General features: G+C 43.4%; 1 protein-coding gene across 4 annotated transcripts in view; it reads right to left on the reverse strand.

The window, feature by feature from the left end:
• dock3 (dedicator of cytokinesis 3) overlaps window positions 1-17,143 on the reverse strand; it is a 980,202-nt gene that overhangs the window by 369,616 nt on the left and 593,443 nt on the right. For all 4 annotated transcript variants that reach the window (XM_043708482.2, XM_043708483.2, XM_043708484.2 and 1 more), the window contains exon 14: window positions 2,513-2,638. In XM_043708482.2, the coding sequence (XP_043564417.1) occupies window positions 2,513-2,638 (126 nt within the window). The remainder of the gene's footprint in view (window positions 1-2,512; window positions 2,639-17,143) is intronic.

Genomic DNA, 17,143 nt, shown 5'->3' on the forward strand with positions numbered 1-17,143 from the left:
AAGATGTGATTTTAGGTGAATTGACTATTTAAAAATTGCCCCATAGTGTCCATGGCTATGAAGTCTGGGTTGATTAGCCATGGTAAATGCAGGGTTATGGGAGGGGTGGGTCTGAGTGGGATGCTGTTTGGAGGATTGGTGCAGATTCGACTGTCCAAATGGCCTTGATCTGCACTGTTGGCATTCCAATCTTTGCGCCAACAAATTATTTTGATGTGTGGCCTCCCAGCGAGATGTGATCTTCTGGCCTCCTGCAGCAGCTTCCCGATGTGGCATGTTGCCGGTAGGGTGTAGAGCTGGATCCATTGGGGACTGGAAGCTAAGTGGCACTGCGGTCTGCTGTACTGAACTCATTTTTGTAATGCTAGACATTTTATTTCTGCATTGTCTAAAATCTTGTAATAAAAGAAGCTGCGGTACTTTTGTACCTAAGTTAGCACTGTAATTGGCGATATTTAAACTTTTCACTATACTCATTGAGTATGTGTGACAATAAAGGCTGTTCTATTCTATTCTATTCTATTCGTCATGGGTTAATCCCCCACTTATGAGAAGAAACAAATCAAAAATTGTGAAGTATTCTTGTACTGTTACACTATAACAAATTTAAATTATGTGGGCTGAACAGGCTTCCACAAAATTTAAGTCATCATGAGTGGTTCCCTTACGATTTTTTGTGGATATCACAGTGGACATTACTACCAACTAAAACAATGTACAGATCTAGGCAGAGAGTGTTTCCAATACTGATGCTTGACTTTGAACTCGCTGCATTATCTCTGCCTTCAGGTTGAAAGTCTACTCACAACAGATTGCTTTTTCCAGTGAAATGAACAATCACTTTCTGTAAGTCTGGTTGCAGGCATAGTTAAGTTTTTTTCTTCTATTGGAATGACCTCCATGCTTTGCTTTGCTTTCCTGTGTTTGCATCATCATCTAGCATCATACAGGCCCCTTGGAAATAAATTGGTGAGGTGAAGGCCACTTTTTCTGCACAATAGAGAGTGTTAGACCCATATCTAGCAGAAAAAATAGACCAGTCAGGACAATCCTTTAATGGATACACAATAAGCTTTGTAGTAACTCTGATAAAAAGTACAACTAACAGATATATGGGGTGAGAATGAGAATCACATCCACCATATAGATCCTATCTATTAGCTAATACAGGTTTGCTAATCATTTTTTCCAGTGAGCAAGTTAATCTCCTGACGGAGCCAAAAAAAGAAAAACAAATTGTGATCAATTTCAAGGAAAAAAGTCTTTGACAACTTAATGCAATGAAATATATTCTACGAGACAATATTTATCAATGAAATAGCAAATAAGTGTTACTAATCTAATTTTAATACCTTGCAATATTGCTAATTATATCATGGTGCTATTTGCGTCACAGTGTATAATATACAAACAATACCAGCACTCCCAAGTAGCAGGCTAGAAGAGCAAGTAGTTGATTATAAGACTTATGAGGTTTTGTGGGCTATAAAAACAAAACTGAGTGTTGTTTGGGCTGTATGAGAGTTGACTCAGATACATTAGCGAGTGCCTCAGTCGTCCTCACTTGCTAAAATCTGTTTGCTTCTCTTTCCCATCTTTAAAAGCCTTTTAAGAATTTATCTTTAACCAAACCTTTAGCCACCCTTCCTAAACACTTTGATTCCTGGTTCTAATACCTTCTCACTACAGTTATTTTCAAATTGTGGCAGGATGCTTCCTTATGTTATATACTGCAATGTGTAAAATAACTACACGTTATAACATTCGTACAGGCAATTCCGTGAAAATGCCTCAGATGATAAAATAGTAGACATTAGGTAACAAAGTCAAACAAAGAAGTCAGTCTCCACTTCTCCATTAAATTCATTCAATCTTCTTCATGGGATTAGTAAGGAAATTCAATTTTCACAGCATGAGCATATATTAATTATTTCAAAGGAATGTCATTCAACTCAAATATAGTTGGTGAACTGCACAGTGCAATTATCTTCAACCTATTATAATTCACCATTTTCCCGAAGAAACATCAAATCCATTTCTAAATTTCATTTTATGTTGGGTAGGGCAGGATTATTCATCTTCTTTAGGAATCACTCAGTAGAAAAAAGATTAGAAGTTAATTATGGTCAAGGGACAATTTTTAATCCAGCTTTAACTCAACAATCCAGTATAATCCCCACATTCCTCATTGCATCATCTAATTGTTCTTATTTTCAGAGTTCTATTATGCGTTACTGCATCCAGATGTCTAGTTCATGTTGCTTGCTCACTTTATGAGTTCCCTAATATCATTCTTTTTTGAATGGTAGAACAGGCTTTATGAACCAAATGGCCTCTTCTTGTTCCTATTGCCTACATTCCTTTGACCCTTTTATAATCTCTGAATAGAGTGAAATCTTGTTGAGATAAGATGAAAATCTACAATCTTAGTTTCCATTGATTTTTATTTCAACAAAAGTTAAGCTCCAGTCATAAGATTATGCTTCCTCAGTGACCAGAGTCCGCAGCTTACCTGGCATAATGACATCAGGGAAGCCCAGCTTGCGAGTAATGGCCACACCCCGGTTAAAAATCACAGGATTCTCTCTGCGAATGTGATCCATGTCACCCCGGAGTAGTTGCAGAGAGATGATCATTCCTATGAAACAAGAAACCACACAACATTCAACCATTAAGTGGATTGAGGTACATCTCCAGATAAGTTTTGTTAGAGGTGGCACAAAGCTCAATTGATTTATTAAAGTCATGCAAAAGGTCAATAATTTATGCTTGGTTCTGGAACTTAGTTTAAAATGTATGATAACTTTAACATTTCAAAGAAGGGTAATCTCTCTTCTGTTTTTCTCTTTCTCTTCCCTTAAAGTGCAGTATATGAATACCAATACTTCTTAGGTATCTCACCTACGCGATTGCCTTGAGGAGTAAGCCAAGGTGAAGGTTGTCAGCCAACTAATTAATACAAAACAGGTGGAACAACTCAGCCCTTTTCTCAAAACATTGAGACCTATGATTTTATCAGTAGAGGTCAATTATAATCTCTTCCTCCCAGAAGCATTACACTCATTTTGGTTGTAGATGCTGGTTTTCAAAACAGAAAACCAGCATCTTGGGGTGGCACGGTGGCTCAGTGGTAAGCACTGTTGTCTTACAACGCCAGGGACCCAGATTCGATTCCAGCCTTGGGCGATTGCCTGTATGGAGTTTGCATATTTCCCAGTGACTGCGTGGGTTTCCTCTGGGTACCTCCCACAATCCAAAGATGTGCAGGTTAGGTGAATTGGCCATGCTAAATTGCCCGTAGTGTTCAAAGGTGTGTAAGTTAGGTGCATTCAGGATAAATGTAGAGTAATGGGAAAGGATTGGGTGGGGTGCTCTTCGGAGGGTTGGTGTGCACTTGTTGGGCCTGTTTCCACACTGTAGGGATTCTATTCTATAAAAATGTTTTTTTCTGTGTATTCGGGCATTATTACATATCACATATTGATGCCATTCTAAGTGGCTTAACAACTTGACTGAAGCAATAATATTATAAAACATATTTAGCTTCCCATTACAGCAGAAGTCACAGAAAACATAAATATTAAGGCAGAGGTTTATGGTTCTATTATGCTTGAATGTTGTGGTCCTTTAATATAACGATTAACATAAAATATATACAATTGCTACTTGCAATTCCTCAGGCAAGTTAATTCTTTAAACTTCGATAATATCAGACAAATTAATTTATCAGAAATGGAATTAAAGGTCACACTGAATCATAAATGGCAATTAGATAAATATCCAACATCTGCTGTTCAGAATTCCATTAAAGATGACTGCAATGTCACTCCTCATTTTGGCATTGCCTGAAGCTGTTACAGTTCCTGAAGAAGGGCTTATACCCGAAACGTCGATTCTCCGCCCCCACCCCAGTCTGACCTATCACCCTCACCTTGACCTCTTTCCACCTATCGCATTTCTGACACCCCTCCCCCAAGTCCCTCCTCCCTACCTTTTATCTTAGCCTGCTGGACACACTTTCCTCATTCCTGAAGAAGGGCTTATGCCCGAAATGTCGATTCTCTCCTACCTGCCCTCGACCTCTTCATAGCCAACTGCTGCCGCAATATTAACCGCCACCTGAACTCCCCCACCCCTCTCACCAACTCCAACCTCTCACCCTCGGAACGCGCAGCCCTCCACTCCCTCCATTGCAACCCCAACCTCACTATCAAACCAGCAGACAAGGGAGGCGCGGTAGTAGTTTGGCGCACCGACCTTTACATCGCTGAGGCCAAACGCCAGCTCGCAGATACCTCCTCCTACTGCCCCCTTGACCATGACCCCACCCTCCCACCACCAAACCATCATCTCCCAGACCATCCATAACCTCATCACCTCGGGGGATCTCCCATCCACCGCCTCCAACCTCATAGTCCCACAACCCCGCACCGCCCGCTTCTACCTCCTGCCAAAAATCCACAAACCTGACTGCCTCGGCCGACCCATTGTCTCCGCCTGCTCCTGCCCCACCGAACTCATCTCCGCATACCTCGACACGGTCCTGTCCCCCTTAGTCCAAGAACTCCCCACCTACGTTCGGGACACCACCCATGCCCTCCACCTCCTCCATGATTTTCGCTTCCCCGGTCCCCAACGCCTTATCTTCATCATGGACATCCAGTTCCAGTACACCTCCATCCCCCATCATGAAGGACTCAAAGCCCTCCGCTTCTTCCTTTCCCACCGTACCAACCAGTACCCTTCCACTGACACCCTCCTTCGACTGACTGAACTGGTCCTCACCCTGAACAACTTCTCTTTCCAATCCTCCCACTTCCTCCAAACGAAAGGAGTAGCCATGGGCACCCGCATGGGCCCCAGCTATGCCTGCCTCTTCGTAGGATATGTGGAACAGACCATCTTCCGCAACTACACTGGCCCCACCCCCCACCTTTTCCTCCGCTACATCGATGACTGTATCGGCGCCTCCTCGTGCTCCCACGAGGAGGTTGAACAGTTCATCCACTTCACCAACACCTTCCACCCTGACCTCAAATTCACTTGGACAGTCTCAGATTCCTCCCTCCCCTTCCTCGACCTTTCTATTTCTATCTCAGGCGACCGAATCAACACGGACATCTACTACAAACCGACCGACTCCCACAGCTACCTGGACTACACCTGCTTCCACCCTGCCCCCTGTAAAAACGCCATCCCATTCTCCCAATTCCTTCGTCTCCGCCGCATCTGCTCCCAGGAGGACCAGTTCCAAAAACGTACAACCCAGATGGCCTCCTTCTTCAAAGACCGCAATTTCCCCCCCCCCCGATGTGGTCGACGATGCCCTCCACCGCCTCTCTTCCACATCCCGCTCCTCCGCCCTTGAGCCCCGCCCCTCCAACCGCCACCAGGACTGAACCCCACTGGTCTTCACCTACCACCCCACCAATCTCCATGTACAGCGCATCATCCGCCGTCATTTCCGCCACCTCCAAATGGACCCCACCACCAAGGATATATTTTCCTCCCCTCCCCAATCAGTATTTCGTAAAGACCACTCCCTCCGTGACTCCCTCGTCAGATCCACACCCCCCACCAACCCAACCTCCACTCCCGGCACCTTCCCCAGCAACCGCAGGAGGTGCAAGACATGCGCCCACACCTCCCCTCTCACCTCCCTCCAAGGCCCCAAAGGAAACTTCCATATCCGCCACAAATTCACCTGCACCTCCACACACATCATCTATTGCATCCTCTGCACCCGATGTGACCTCCTCTATACTGGGGAGACAGGCCGCCTACTTGCGGAGCATTTCAGAGAACACCTCTGGGACACCCGGACCAACCAACCCAACCACCCTGTGGCTCAACACTTCAACTCCCCCTCCCACTCCACCAAGGATATGCAGGTCTTTGGACTCCTCCATCGCCAGACCACAACAACACGACGGTTGGAGGAAGAGCGCCTCATCTTCCGCCTAGGAACCCTCCAACCACAAGGGATGAACTCGGATTTCACCAGTTTCCTCATTTCCCCTCCCCCCACCTTGCCTCAGTCAAATCCATCGAACTCAGCACCGCCTTCCTAACCTGCAATCTTCTTCTTGACCTCTCCGCCCCCACCCCAGTCTGACCTATCACCCTCACCTTGACCTCTTTCCACCTATCGCATTTCCGACGCCCCTCCCCCAAGTCCCTCCTCCCTACCTTTTATCTTAGCCTGCTGGACACACTTTCCTCATTCCTGAAGAAGGGCTTATGCCCGAAACGTCGATTCTCCTGTTCCCTGGATGCTGCCTGACCTGCTGCGCTTTTCCAGCAACACATTTTCAGCTCTGATCTCCAGCATCTGCAGACCTCATTTTCTCCTGTTACAGTTTGGATGGTTTCACATACTTGGAAGCCAACTTAGTCCGGGACATATAGCTACCTTTTCAAATCACATAAGATTTTCCTTTGAACTGCTGATAACACCTTGTAACAGATTTATAATTACAATAGTATTGGAGGTTGAGATGTATAGGATGCCCATTTCAGACCAGCAAAATAAATGTTCCAGGTTAATTAAAGGGACAAATTCAATAGTGCCTCAATGGTTCAGTCACTATGATGTACCTTATAGATCAGACATGTGTCAGCTTCAACACTGGGTCCATATTCAATTTACTGAGAACAGCTATGTGGTAAATGGTTATAAAATTGTCCTCAGTACTTTGGAAGCAGTGGGTAGCTGGCCAAAGTTCTTGATCCTGATCAGGCTTAACGGACTTTTGCTGAAAGTGCATATCAGCAAACACTGAATGGAGTGGGTTTGGCTGTAAAGTCCTGCAAAGTTAAGTAAAATATAAATTCACTCAATCTGAGTTCTTCAAGGAAGCATGGGCAATGCTGTAGACGATGGCAAAATTCCTTGAAGCAGTAGTCCATTAAGAGACAATGGTTCATGTTTCCTCCATTGGAGCAAGACACTTCCTCTACTTATTGCCAGAACAGGAAGTAGTGGAAGGATTTGAATATTTACAGAAGGTTAGAGTGATACCCTTTTCAATTCTAGCAGTTGCAAGCCTATCCTGCCCAACCTTTCGTCAAAAGGCAACCTGCTCATTCCACCTGTTAGTCCAGCAAGCTTTCTCAGATTTGAACATAGAACATAGAACAGTACAGCACAGAACAGGCCCTTCAGCCCACAATGTTGTGCCGACCATCGATCCTCATGTAAGGTAAATCTAAAGTACGAATCCTCAAATTTCTGTGACCATATGCATGTCCAGCAGTCTCTTAAATATCCCCAGTGACCTCGCTTCCACAACTGCTGCTGGCAACGCATTCCATGCTCTCACAACTCTCTGCATAAAGAACCCGCCTCTGACATCCCCTCTATACTTTCCGCCAAACAGCTTAAAACTATGACCCTTCATGTTAACAATTTCTGCCTTGGGAAAAAGTCTCTGGCTATCAACTCTATCTATGCCTCTCATTATCTTGTACACCTCAATTGGGTCCCCTCTCTTCCTTCTTTTCTCCAATGAAAAATGTCCGAGCTCAGTCAACATCTCTTCAGAAGATAAGCCATCCATTCCAGGCAGCATCCTGGTAAACCTCCTATGAACCCTCTCCAAAGCATCCACATCTTTCCTATAATAGGGCGACCAGAACTGGACACAGTATTCCAAATGCGGTCTAACCAAAGGTTTATAGAGCTGCAACAAGATCTCACGGCTCTTAAACTCAATCCCCCTGTTAATGAAAGCCAAAACACCATATGCTTTCTTAACAACCCTGTCCACTTGAATGGCAATTTTAAGGGATCTATGTACCTGCACACCAAGATCCCGCTGTTCCTCCACACTGCCAAGAATCCCGTCTCTAATCCTGTACTCAACTTTCAAGTTCGACCTTCCAAAGTGCATCACTTCGCATTTATCCAGGTTGAACGCCATCTGCCACCTCTCAGCCCATCTCTGCATCCTGTCAATGCCTACAACAGTCCTCTATTCTGTCAACGACACCTCCAACCTTTGTGTCATCTGCAAACTTGCTAACCCATCCTTCAATCTCCTCATCCAAGTCATTAATAAAAATTACAAAGAGTAGAGGCCCAAGAACAGAGCCCTGTGGAACACCACTCACCACTGACTTCCAGACAGAATACTTTCCTTCCACTACCACTCGTTGTCTTCTGTCGACCAGCCAATTCTGTATCAAGACAGCTAAATTTCCCTGTATCCCATTCCTCCTGGCCTTCTGAACGAGCCTACCATGGGGAACCTTATCAAATGCCTTGCTGAAGTCCATATACACCACATCCACCGCTCGACCCTCATCAACTTGTCTAGTAACATCCTCAAAGAACTCAACAAGACTTGTGAGGTATGACCTACCCCTCACAAAGCTGTGCTGACTGCATTTAAACAAGCCATGCTCTTCCAGATGGTCATAAATCCTATCCCTCAGAATCCTTTCTAACACCTTGCAGATGACAGACGTGAGACTGACTGGTCTCCAATGCATTTACATTCTTCCTTAAATAAAAAACAACAATTCTGTACAGTGTACTCCAGATACGGTCTTACCAATGTCTTGTACATCTGAAACATAGCCTCACTATTTTTGTATTTAATTCCCCTTGCAATAAATGAAACAGATTCAATCAATAAACACATCGACCTGGACCCAATATACCGACCACTGCAACGGACAGCTGGAACTGACAACCGGAAGCGGCAGATTCAAACCACTACAAATGCCAGAGGAAAGATCACAGAAGCGCTTCACAGGAGGCTCCCAAGCACTGAGGATGTCACCTAGACAGGGGACGAAACGTCTGCAACACAAATTCCCAGCTCGGCGAACAGAACCACAACAATGAGCACCCGAGCTACAAATCTTCTCACAAACTTTGAATTAGACAATGGCCTAGAAGTATTACCGCTAGATTATTAATCCAGAAACTGACCTAATGCTTTTGGGGACCTTGTTTTGAATCCTGCCAGAGTAGATGGTGGAATTTGAATTCAATAAAAGATATCTGGAATTAAGAATCTACCATTGACCATGAAAATCATTGTTGATTGTCACAAAAACCCATCTGTCTCACTGATGTCTTTCAGGGAAGGAAATTTACCATCTTTACCTGGTCTGGCATAAATGTGACTCCAGGCCCACAGCAATGTGGTTGACTCTCAACTGAAAATGGCCCAGCAAGCTGCTCAGTTGTATCAATCACTACAAAGAAATGAAACTCTATGGCCCACTTGGCTTCGATCTAGGTAAAAACAGCCTGCCAAGTCCTTCTTACCAGCATCTAGGGGCTACTGCCAAAATTGAGAGAGCTGCCTCATTGACTAGCCAAGCAACAGCCCGATACAGTCATACTCATGAAATCATACCTAACAGTACACACCGCTGTGGCTAAGCTATCTTCAAGATGCACTACAGAAATTCAACAAATATCTTTAGACTGCGCATTCCAAACCCATGACTACTTCCACCCAGAAGAACAAGTCAGCAGATACATGGGAACATCACCACCTGCAAGCTTCCCTCCAACCCACTGACCATCCTGACTTGGAAATACTGTCGCTGGGTCAAAATCCTGGAACTCCCTCTCTAAAGGCATTGTGGGTTAACCTACAGATGTGAAATGCAGCAGTTCAAGAAGGCAGCTCACCACCACCTTCTCAAGTGAAACGAAGGATGGGAAATAAAATGCTGGCCAGCCAGTGACACTCATGACCCCAAATTAAATAAAAATAAGTAACAAGTGGAGATCTTAGCTCTGACCTCTGTGACACAGGACTCCTCTCCATGATCCATTCATGATTGATTTTTATTTCCTGTTAGTAAGCCAATCTTCCATCCATAACAATACATTATTCTTACAGCATGTGCTTTTAGTTTGGCAATAAGTTTGATGTGGAATGTTGTCAAGTGTCTTTGGGAAATCTAAGTTCAGTACATACATGAGTTATCCACAGCACATTACTTGGAGAATCATAGAGTCAGAGAGTCCTTCAGCATGAAGACAGGATCATCCACCCAAACTGGTCCATGCCGACCAAAATGTTTATCCTTGCTAACACCATTTCCCTGCACTTGGCCCATATCCTTCTAAACCTTTTCTATCCATATATTTGTCCAAATGCCTTTTAAATGTTGTTAATGTACACATCGCAACCACTTCTGCGGGCAGCTCATTCCATTTATGTACCACCCTCTGCGTAAAATAAAATTTGCCCGTTAGGTTCCCTTTTATTCTTTTCCCTCTTACCTTAAACTGATACCCTCTAGTCCTCAATTTTCCAACCCTGGGATAAAGACAAAGTGCATTCACTCTATCCATGCCTCTCATGATCTTAAACAATCCTATAAGGTCCCCCCTCAGTCTACTACATTCTAAAGAACAAAGTCCAAGTTTGTCCAACTGCTCCCTATAATTCAGTCCCTTGAGTGTTAGCAACATCCTTGTAAATTTCCTCTGCACTCTTTCCAGTTTCATAACATCCTTCTATAGCAAGGTGACAAAAACTGAGCGCAATACTCCAAGTGCAGTCTCACCAATGTCCTGTACAAGTGCAACATAACTTCCCAATGTCTATACTCAATGCCCTAACTGATGAAGGCCAGTGTGCCAAAACTCTTCTTCACTGCCCTGTCTACCTGTGACTCCATTTTAAGAGAAGTGTGCACCTGAACTCCAAGGTCCCTCTGTTCGACTACACTCCTTAAGGCCCTACCATTCACCATGAAATTGCTACCTCAATTTGACTTTCCAAAATGCAAAACCTCATACTTATCTATATTAAACACCATTGGCCGTTTCTCAGCCCAATTCCCCAGCTGATCAAGATCTTGCCGCAATTTCTGACGACCTTGCTGACTGTCCACGATACCGCCTACGTTAGTGTCATCTGCAAAACTTACCAATCATATCTTGTACACTCTCATCCAAATCTTTGACGTAGACAACAATCAGCAATGAGTCCAGCACCAACCCCTGAGACACACCACTAGTCACAGGCCTTCAGTCCAAGAATCCTTCCAATTTTACCCTCTGCTTCCTATCATCAAGCCGACTGTGTATCCAATTTGCCAGCTCTCCCTGGATTCCATGCGATCTAACGTTCTGGAGCAGCCTACCATATGGAACCTTATCAAAGGCTTTACTGAAATCCATATACTATGTCTACCGCCCTGTCTTCGTCAACCTTCCTGGTCACTTCATCAAAGAACTCTTAACAAATTTGTGAGACATGATCTCCCACGCAAAAAGCTATGCTGACTACTCCTAATCAAACCCTTCCTTTCCAAATGTACACCTTTTCCTTCAGAATGTTCTCAACTAACTAACTTAACACAGATGTTAGCTTTACTGGTCTATAGTTCCCAGGTTTATCTTTGCAGCCCTTCTTGAATAAGGGCACAACATTCGCTACCCTCCAGTCTTCTGGGACCTCAGCCGTGGCTAATGATAACTCCAATATATCAGCCAGGACCCCCACAATTTCTTCTTCAGCCTCTTGCAGTGTTCTTGGATATATTTGGTTAGGACCAGGAGATTTATCCACCTTCATACATTCTAATATATTCAACACCTCCTACACCGTGGTATGAACTATCCCCAAGAGATCACCTAATGTCTCCAAGTCTTCATGTCTTTCTCCACGGTAAACACAGAGGAGAAACATTCATTAAGGACTTGCCCATTTCCTGTGGTTTCACACGTACATGTCCACTTTGTTCCTTGAGGGGTCCTATTCTCTCTCTAGTTATTCTTTACCATTTAATATACTTTGGATTCACCACAATCTTGTCAGCCAAGCTATCTTGTGCCCCCTTTTCGCCCTCCAGATTTCCTTCTTTAGTAAACTCCAGCATCCCCTCTACACCTCCAGGGATTCCTTTGAGCCCAGCCGACTCCTTTTTACTGGTTAAAGCCTCAATATCTCTTGTCATCCAAGGTTCTTCAAAGAACATCAATAAATTGGTTAAACATGATTTCACTTAAACAACAGACAATTATGACTATGCTTAATGGTCCTGAAATTTTCTATGCACCCTTTTATAACATTGCTATTTCCAATTTAATAGAACCTCCAAGAATCTAGAGAATCTTAGAATCTTAACACTAATGCATCAACCATTGTATTGGCACTCCTTTTAAGATGTGACTTTATGAATTCCTCCCTCCCTCCATTTCCTGATTTACAGCTATTTCTGAAATATTACTTGCATCCTATAAAACAAAGACCAATGCATAATACCTGTTTAATTTAGTTGCCATCTTCATACTTTCCTTATTGTATCCCCAGATATACTGTTTACAGAATTAACATGTACTTTGTTGTCTTGCTGCTTTTTAAAATATCTACATAAACTCTCTTTATTGTTTTACATTCAATGGGAATATCAATACATAAAGCAACAGTTGGAACAACTACTGTCATGAGAAGTCACAACCACAGTTTGGACAGGCACAGCACCCCAATCAATCAAAAGCATAAAATAGACAATGTTCAAGTAAGATGCACAAAATGTCTTGCCAAGCTACATGGTTAGATAATGAATATAGTCAAAATATATATTCGCCATGGTAAATATCAAAGAATGTATTGGCACAGTGGTACCAACAGAAGCTTTCGCCATTTTACAGATTATATTTGTTAGTCTTCACACTACTAGTATCGCAGTCCACATTAAAATATTTAAAGTCCCCTGTCATAACGCTACATAATTTATGCACCTCTGATTTCCTGGCAATTTTTTGTTTTATATTTGTCCTTACCATTTGACAGAGACCCCTCCCCTATCAGCTATATTTCCCTCCCCTCCCCTATCAGCTATATTTCCCTCCCCTCCCCTATCAGCATTCCGTAAAGACCACTCCCTCCGTGACTCCCTCGTCAGATCCACACCCCCCACCAACCCAACCTCCACTCCCGGCACCTTCCCCTGCAACCGCAGGAGGTGCAAGACTTGCGCCCACACCTCCCCTCTCACCTCCCTCCAAGGCCCCAAAGGAAACTTCCATATCCGCCACAGATTCACCTGTACCTCCACACATCATCTATTGCATCCTCTGTACCCGATGTGGCCTCCTCTATATTGGGGAGACAGGCCGCCTACTTGCGGAGCGTTTCAGAGAACACTTCTGGGACACCCGGACCAACCAACCCAACCACCCTGTAGCTCAACATTTCAATTCCCCCTCCCACTCCACCAAGGATATGCAGGTCTTTGGACTCCTCCATCGTCAGACCACAGCGAAACGACGGTTGGAGGAAGAACGCCTCATCTTCCGGCTAGGAACCCTCCAACCACAAGGGATGAACTCGGATTTCACCAGTTTCCTCATTTCCCCTCCCCCCAGCCTGTCTCAGTCAAATCCATCAAATTCAGCACCGCCTCCCTAACCTGCAATCTTCTTCCCGACCTCTCCGCCCCCACCCCAATCTGTCCTATCACCCTCACCTTGACCTTTTTCCACCTATCACATTTCCGATGCCCCTCCTCCAAGTCCCTCCTCCCTATCTTTTATCTTAGCCTGCTGGACAAACTTTCCTCATTCCTGAAGAAGGGCTAATGCCCGAAACGTCGATTCTCCTGTTCCCTAGATGCTGCCTGACCTGCTGCGCTTCTCCAGCAACACATTTCCATCTCTTACCATTTGACAGCCTACCGAACATTCTTTGTCACGTAACATTAGCTGTTATTTTGTAGTTCTAACCAAACATGTTCTATCTTGATCATTATAGGACCCCATTCAATTGGCATACTCCAACTGACCAAATGACAAATAACTCAGCACTAATCTAGTCATTGGAATTGGTTATGACAAGTACATATATGGCTCTACAAGATGACTTATGCCTAATATTAATGATTTGGATGCCAAAGTTGGGAGAGCTATCCCACAGACTTCTCAAGCAACTGCCTGACATAGCCATACTCACAGAATTACATCTTTCAATCAACATGCCAGATGGTACATCAACATCTTTGTCCTCTTTTCCGTTGGCAGGACAGAGTGACCAATCACGGTAGCAATATAGTGGTACAACATTTGGAAGTGAGAGGCTGTGGATACCTTTGACTTTGATTCTGGATCCCATGAAATCTCACAGCATCAGGTTGTGGAAATCAAATTTACTATCTACTGATGAATCAGTTCTCCCCTATATTAATTACCACTTGGAAGCAATGAAGATAGCAAGAAAACAGAATATGCTGTGGATGGGCGAATCTTGATATCTGCTACCAATAGAGGTTTAGTAACACCACTACTGACGAAACTGGCTGAAACCTGAAGGACATAGCTGCCTGTTGAGCCTACATGGTAAACAATCTCACCCTTAACAATGTACCTGTCATTAATGAATTATTTCATGTCAGTTTTGATGGGAGTGACCACTGAACAGTCCTTATGGAGTCAACGTCTCATTTTTAAATGGGGGATTTCAAGACTAGGGCGTACATTTTTAATGTGAGAGGTGAGAGATTTAAAAAAAGCTTTTACACAAGTGCATGATTTGCACATGGAATGAACTTCTTGAGGAAGTGACTGAAGAGGCTATAATTAAAAGCCATTTAGATATCTTGAATAGAAAGGTTTGGAGGTATATGAGTCAGGAGTAGGCAGGTGGGATTATGATTCGCATGGACTGATTGGACTGAAAGGTCTATTTCCATGCTATATGGCTCTATGAGTGTATGTCTCAACTGATGAAATGTGAATTATTAGTCTTTATCATCCATTAAACAATGCCAGTTTTTATTTTACGTCAGTGATAACCCTTTTTGCCAATATGTCTATTGCTCAAATAGAATTTTCTTCTTCTTAGGCTTAATATGGAGTCTAAATTCCTACACTGAGCTGGTGGAAAGACAAACTGCAGGGAGGCTGCAAAGAGCTATAAGAGGTTCACACAGCGGGCAAGAAGATAATCAAACAAGTTTAATGTGGCAATGTATAAATAAATGAAAACTAGAATATTTTCCCAAAGGTATGAAACTTGACCAATGAAACCTGGGTGAGCTTGCGAATGAATATGGCAAGTTAGCTACATGTACAGCAAGCAATTAGGAAGGCAAATGGCATGAAGCACAGGATCAAAGAAGTGCTGCTACAACTGCAAAAAGCATTTGCGAGGCCAAGTTTGGAATACTGAATGCATTATTATCTCCATATTAAAGGAATGTCAGACTAACACTGGAGGTAGTATAGTGAGGGTTCACTAAATTGGTCCCAAGGTTATCCTATGATGATTTGATAAAGCCAATCCAGAGCTTAGAAAAATTGAGATACAATCTCATAAAAACATAAGATTTGTTGGCCACTTGAGAGCGGAGACACTAAGCTTGGTTCCATTCATTGTAGAATCTAAAACACAGGGTCACAGTCTCAGGTTAAGGTACAATAAGTTAGAATTAAGGTGATGAGAAATTACTTCACATAACCACAAGCGGCACGGTGGCACAGTGGTTAGCACTGCTGCTTCACAGCACCAGAGACCTGGGTTCAATTCTCGCCTCAGGCGACTGTCTGTGTGGAGTTTGCACATTCTCCCCATGTCTGCGAGGGTTTTCTCCGGGTGCTCTGGTTTCCTCCCACATTCCAAAAATGTGCAGGTTAGGTGAATTGGCTATGCTAAATTGCCTGTAGTGTTAGGTGAAAGGGTAAATGTAGGGGCCTGTGTGGGTGGCGGATCGGTGTGGACCTTGTTGGCCAAAGGGCCTGTTTCCACACTATAAGTAATCTAATCTAAACCACAGAAGTGTTACAGTGTGGAAGGGGTCATTTGTCCATCATGCCTCTCCTGGCTTGTTGAACGAGCATCATTACCTAGTATCAATTTCCTGAACATTCCCAATGTCCTTACACATTATTTTTATTTCAGTAATATCCAATGGCTTCTTGAATGCTTCAGTTCAGCTTGCCTCCACTATACTTCCAGGGTAGCACATTGGATGCCCTAACTACTTTGAATGAAAACATTTCTCCTCACTTCATCCTTCTTTCTTTTTCAGATCACTTTATACCTATGCCCTCTTCATAGAATACCTACGGTGTTGAAGCAGGCCATTCAGCCAATTAATTCCGCATCTCTCCTCCAAAGAGCATCCCACCCATTCCTGTAATCCTGTTTTTCCCACGGCTAAGCCACCTAATCTACACACCCCTGGACACTATGGACAATTTAGCATTGCCATTCCATGCAACCTGCACATTTGGCCTGTGGGAGGAAATCAGAGCACCCAGGGGAAACCATGCAGACATGGGAAGAATGTGCAAACTTCACACAGACAATCACTCAAGGGTGGAATTGAATCTGGGTCCCTGGTGCCACTTTTATGAGCAGGAACAGTTTTACCCTATGTACTCTATTCAAAGATGTTGCGCATCTTTGGAATTCTTGACTTAGTGTTGTGGATATTCTATTATTGAATGAATTACGGGCGAGGACAGAAAGAGATTTCTTCTACAGTGAATTAAATAATATGGGGAGCAAGTAGAAAAGTGGAGTCCCAGGTCAGCCACGATCATATTGAATGGCATGTGGGCTCAACTGGCTATATGGTTTAGTCTTGCTCCAACTTATTTTGTCTTGTGTTCTTATTTTTTCCACGACAGTGGCATAGATTCAACCATTTTCAATTGCTTCTTCACTCAACTTCTCTCCATCATAAGACTAGAAGTAGAAATGTTCACTGATGATTGTGTTCCATATGTAATTCTTTGAGATAATGGTGCCCACATGCACCAAGACATAAAGAACATCCAGATATGTAAGGATTCTATGATTAGCTGGTCAGTAGCAAATATCATTTATATCCAGTAAACAAAAGGCAATGATCAAATTCAATAAGACAATTTAATTATCTCCATTTGACATTCAACTACAGTACTATTAATGAATTCCCTGACATTCTAGTATTCCACTGGCCAGAAATTGGATATTCTGTGATAACTGACTCACATTTTGACTACTCAGTGTCTTTTTTGCTTAAATGGTATGAGATAGGAGTATGATGGAATATCCTCTTGGATAAGTGCAACTCCAAGAAGAAACTTGACATCATCCAGGACAAAGCAACTTGCTTTATTGGCACCTCATCCAACACTTCAAACATTCACTAGCTCCACACAGTACACTAAGGCAGC

Source organism: Chiloscyllium plagiosum, unplaced genomic scaffold (assembly GCF_037043375.1).
Source record: "Chiloscyllium plagiosum isolate Xiang-an unplaced genomic scaffold, Cpla_swu_hap1 HiC_scaffold_14, whole genome shotgun sequence".
NCBI classification, from domain to species: domain Eukaryota; kingdom Metazoa; phylum Chordata; class Chondrichthyes; order Orectolobiformes; family Hemiscylliidae; genus Chiloscyllium; species Chiloscyllium plagiosum.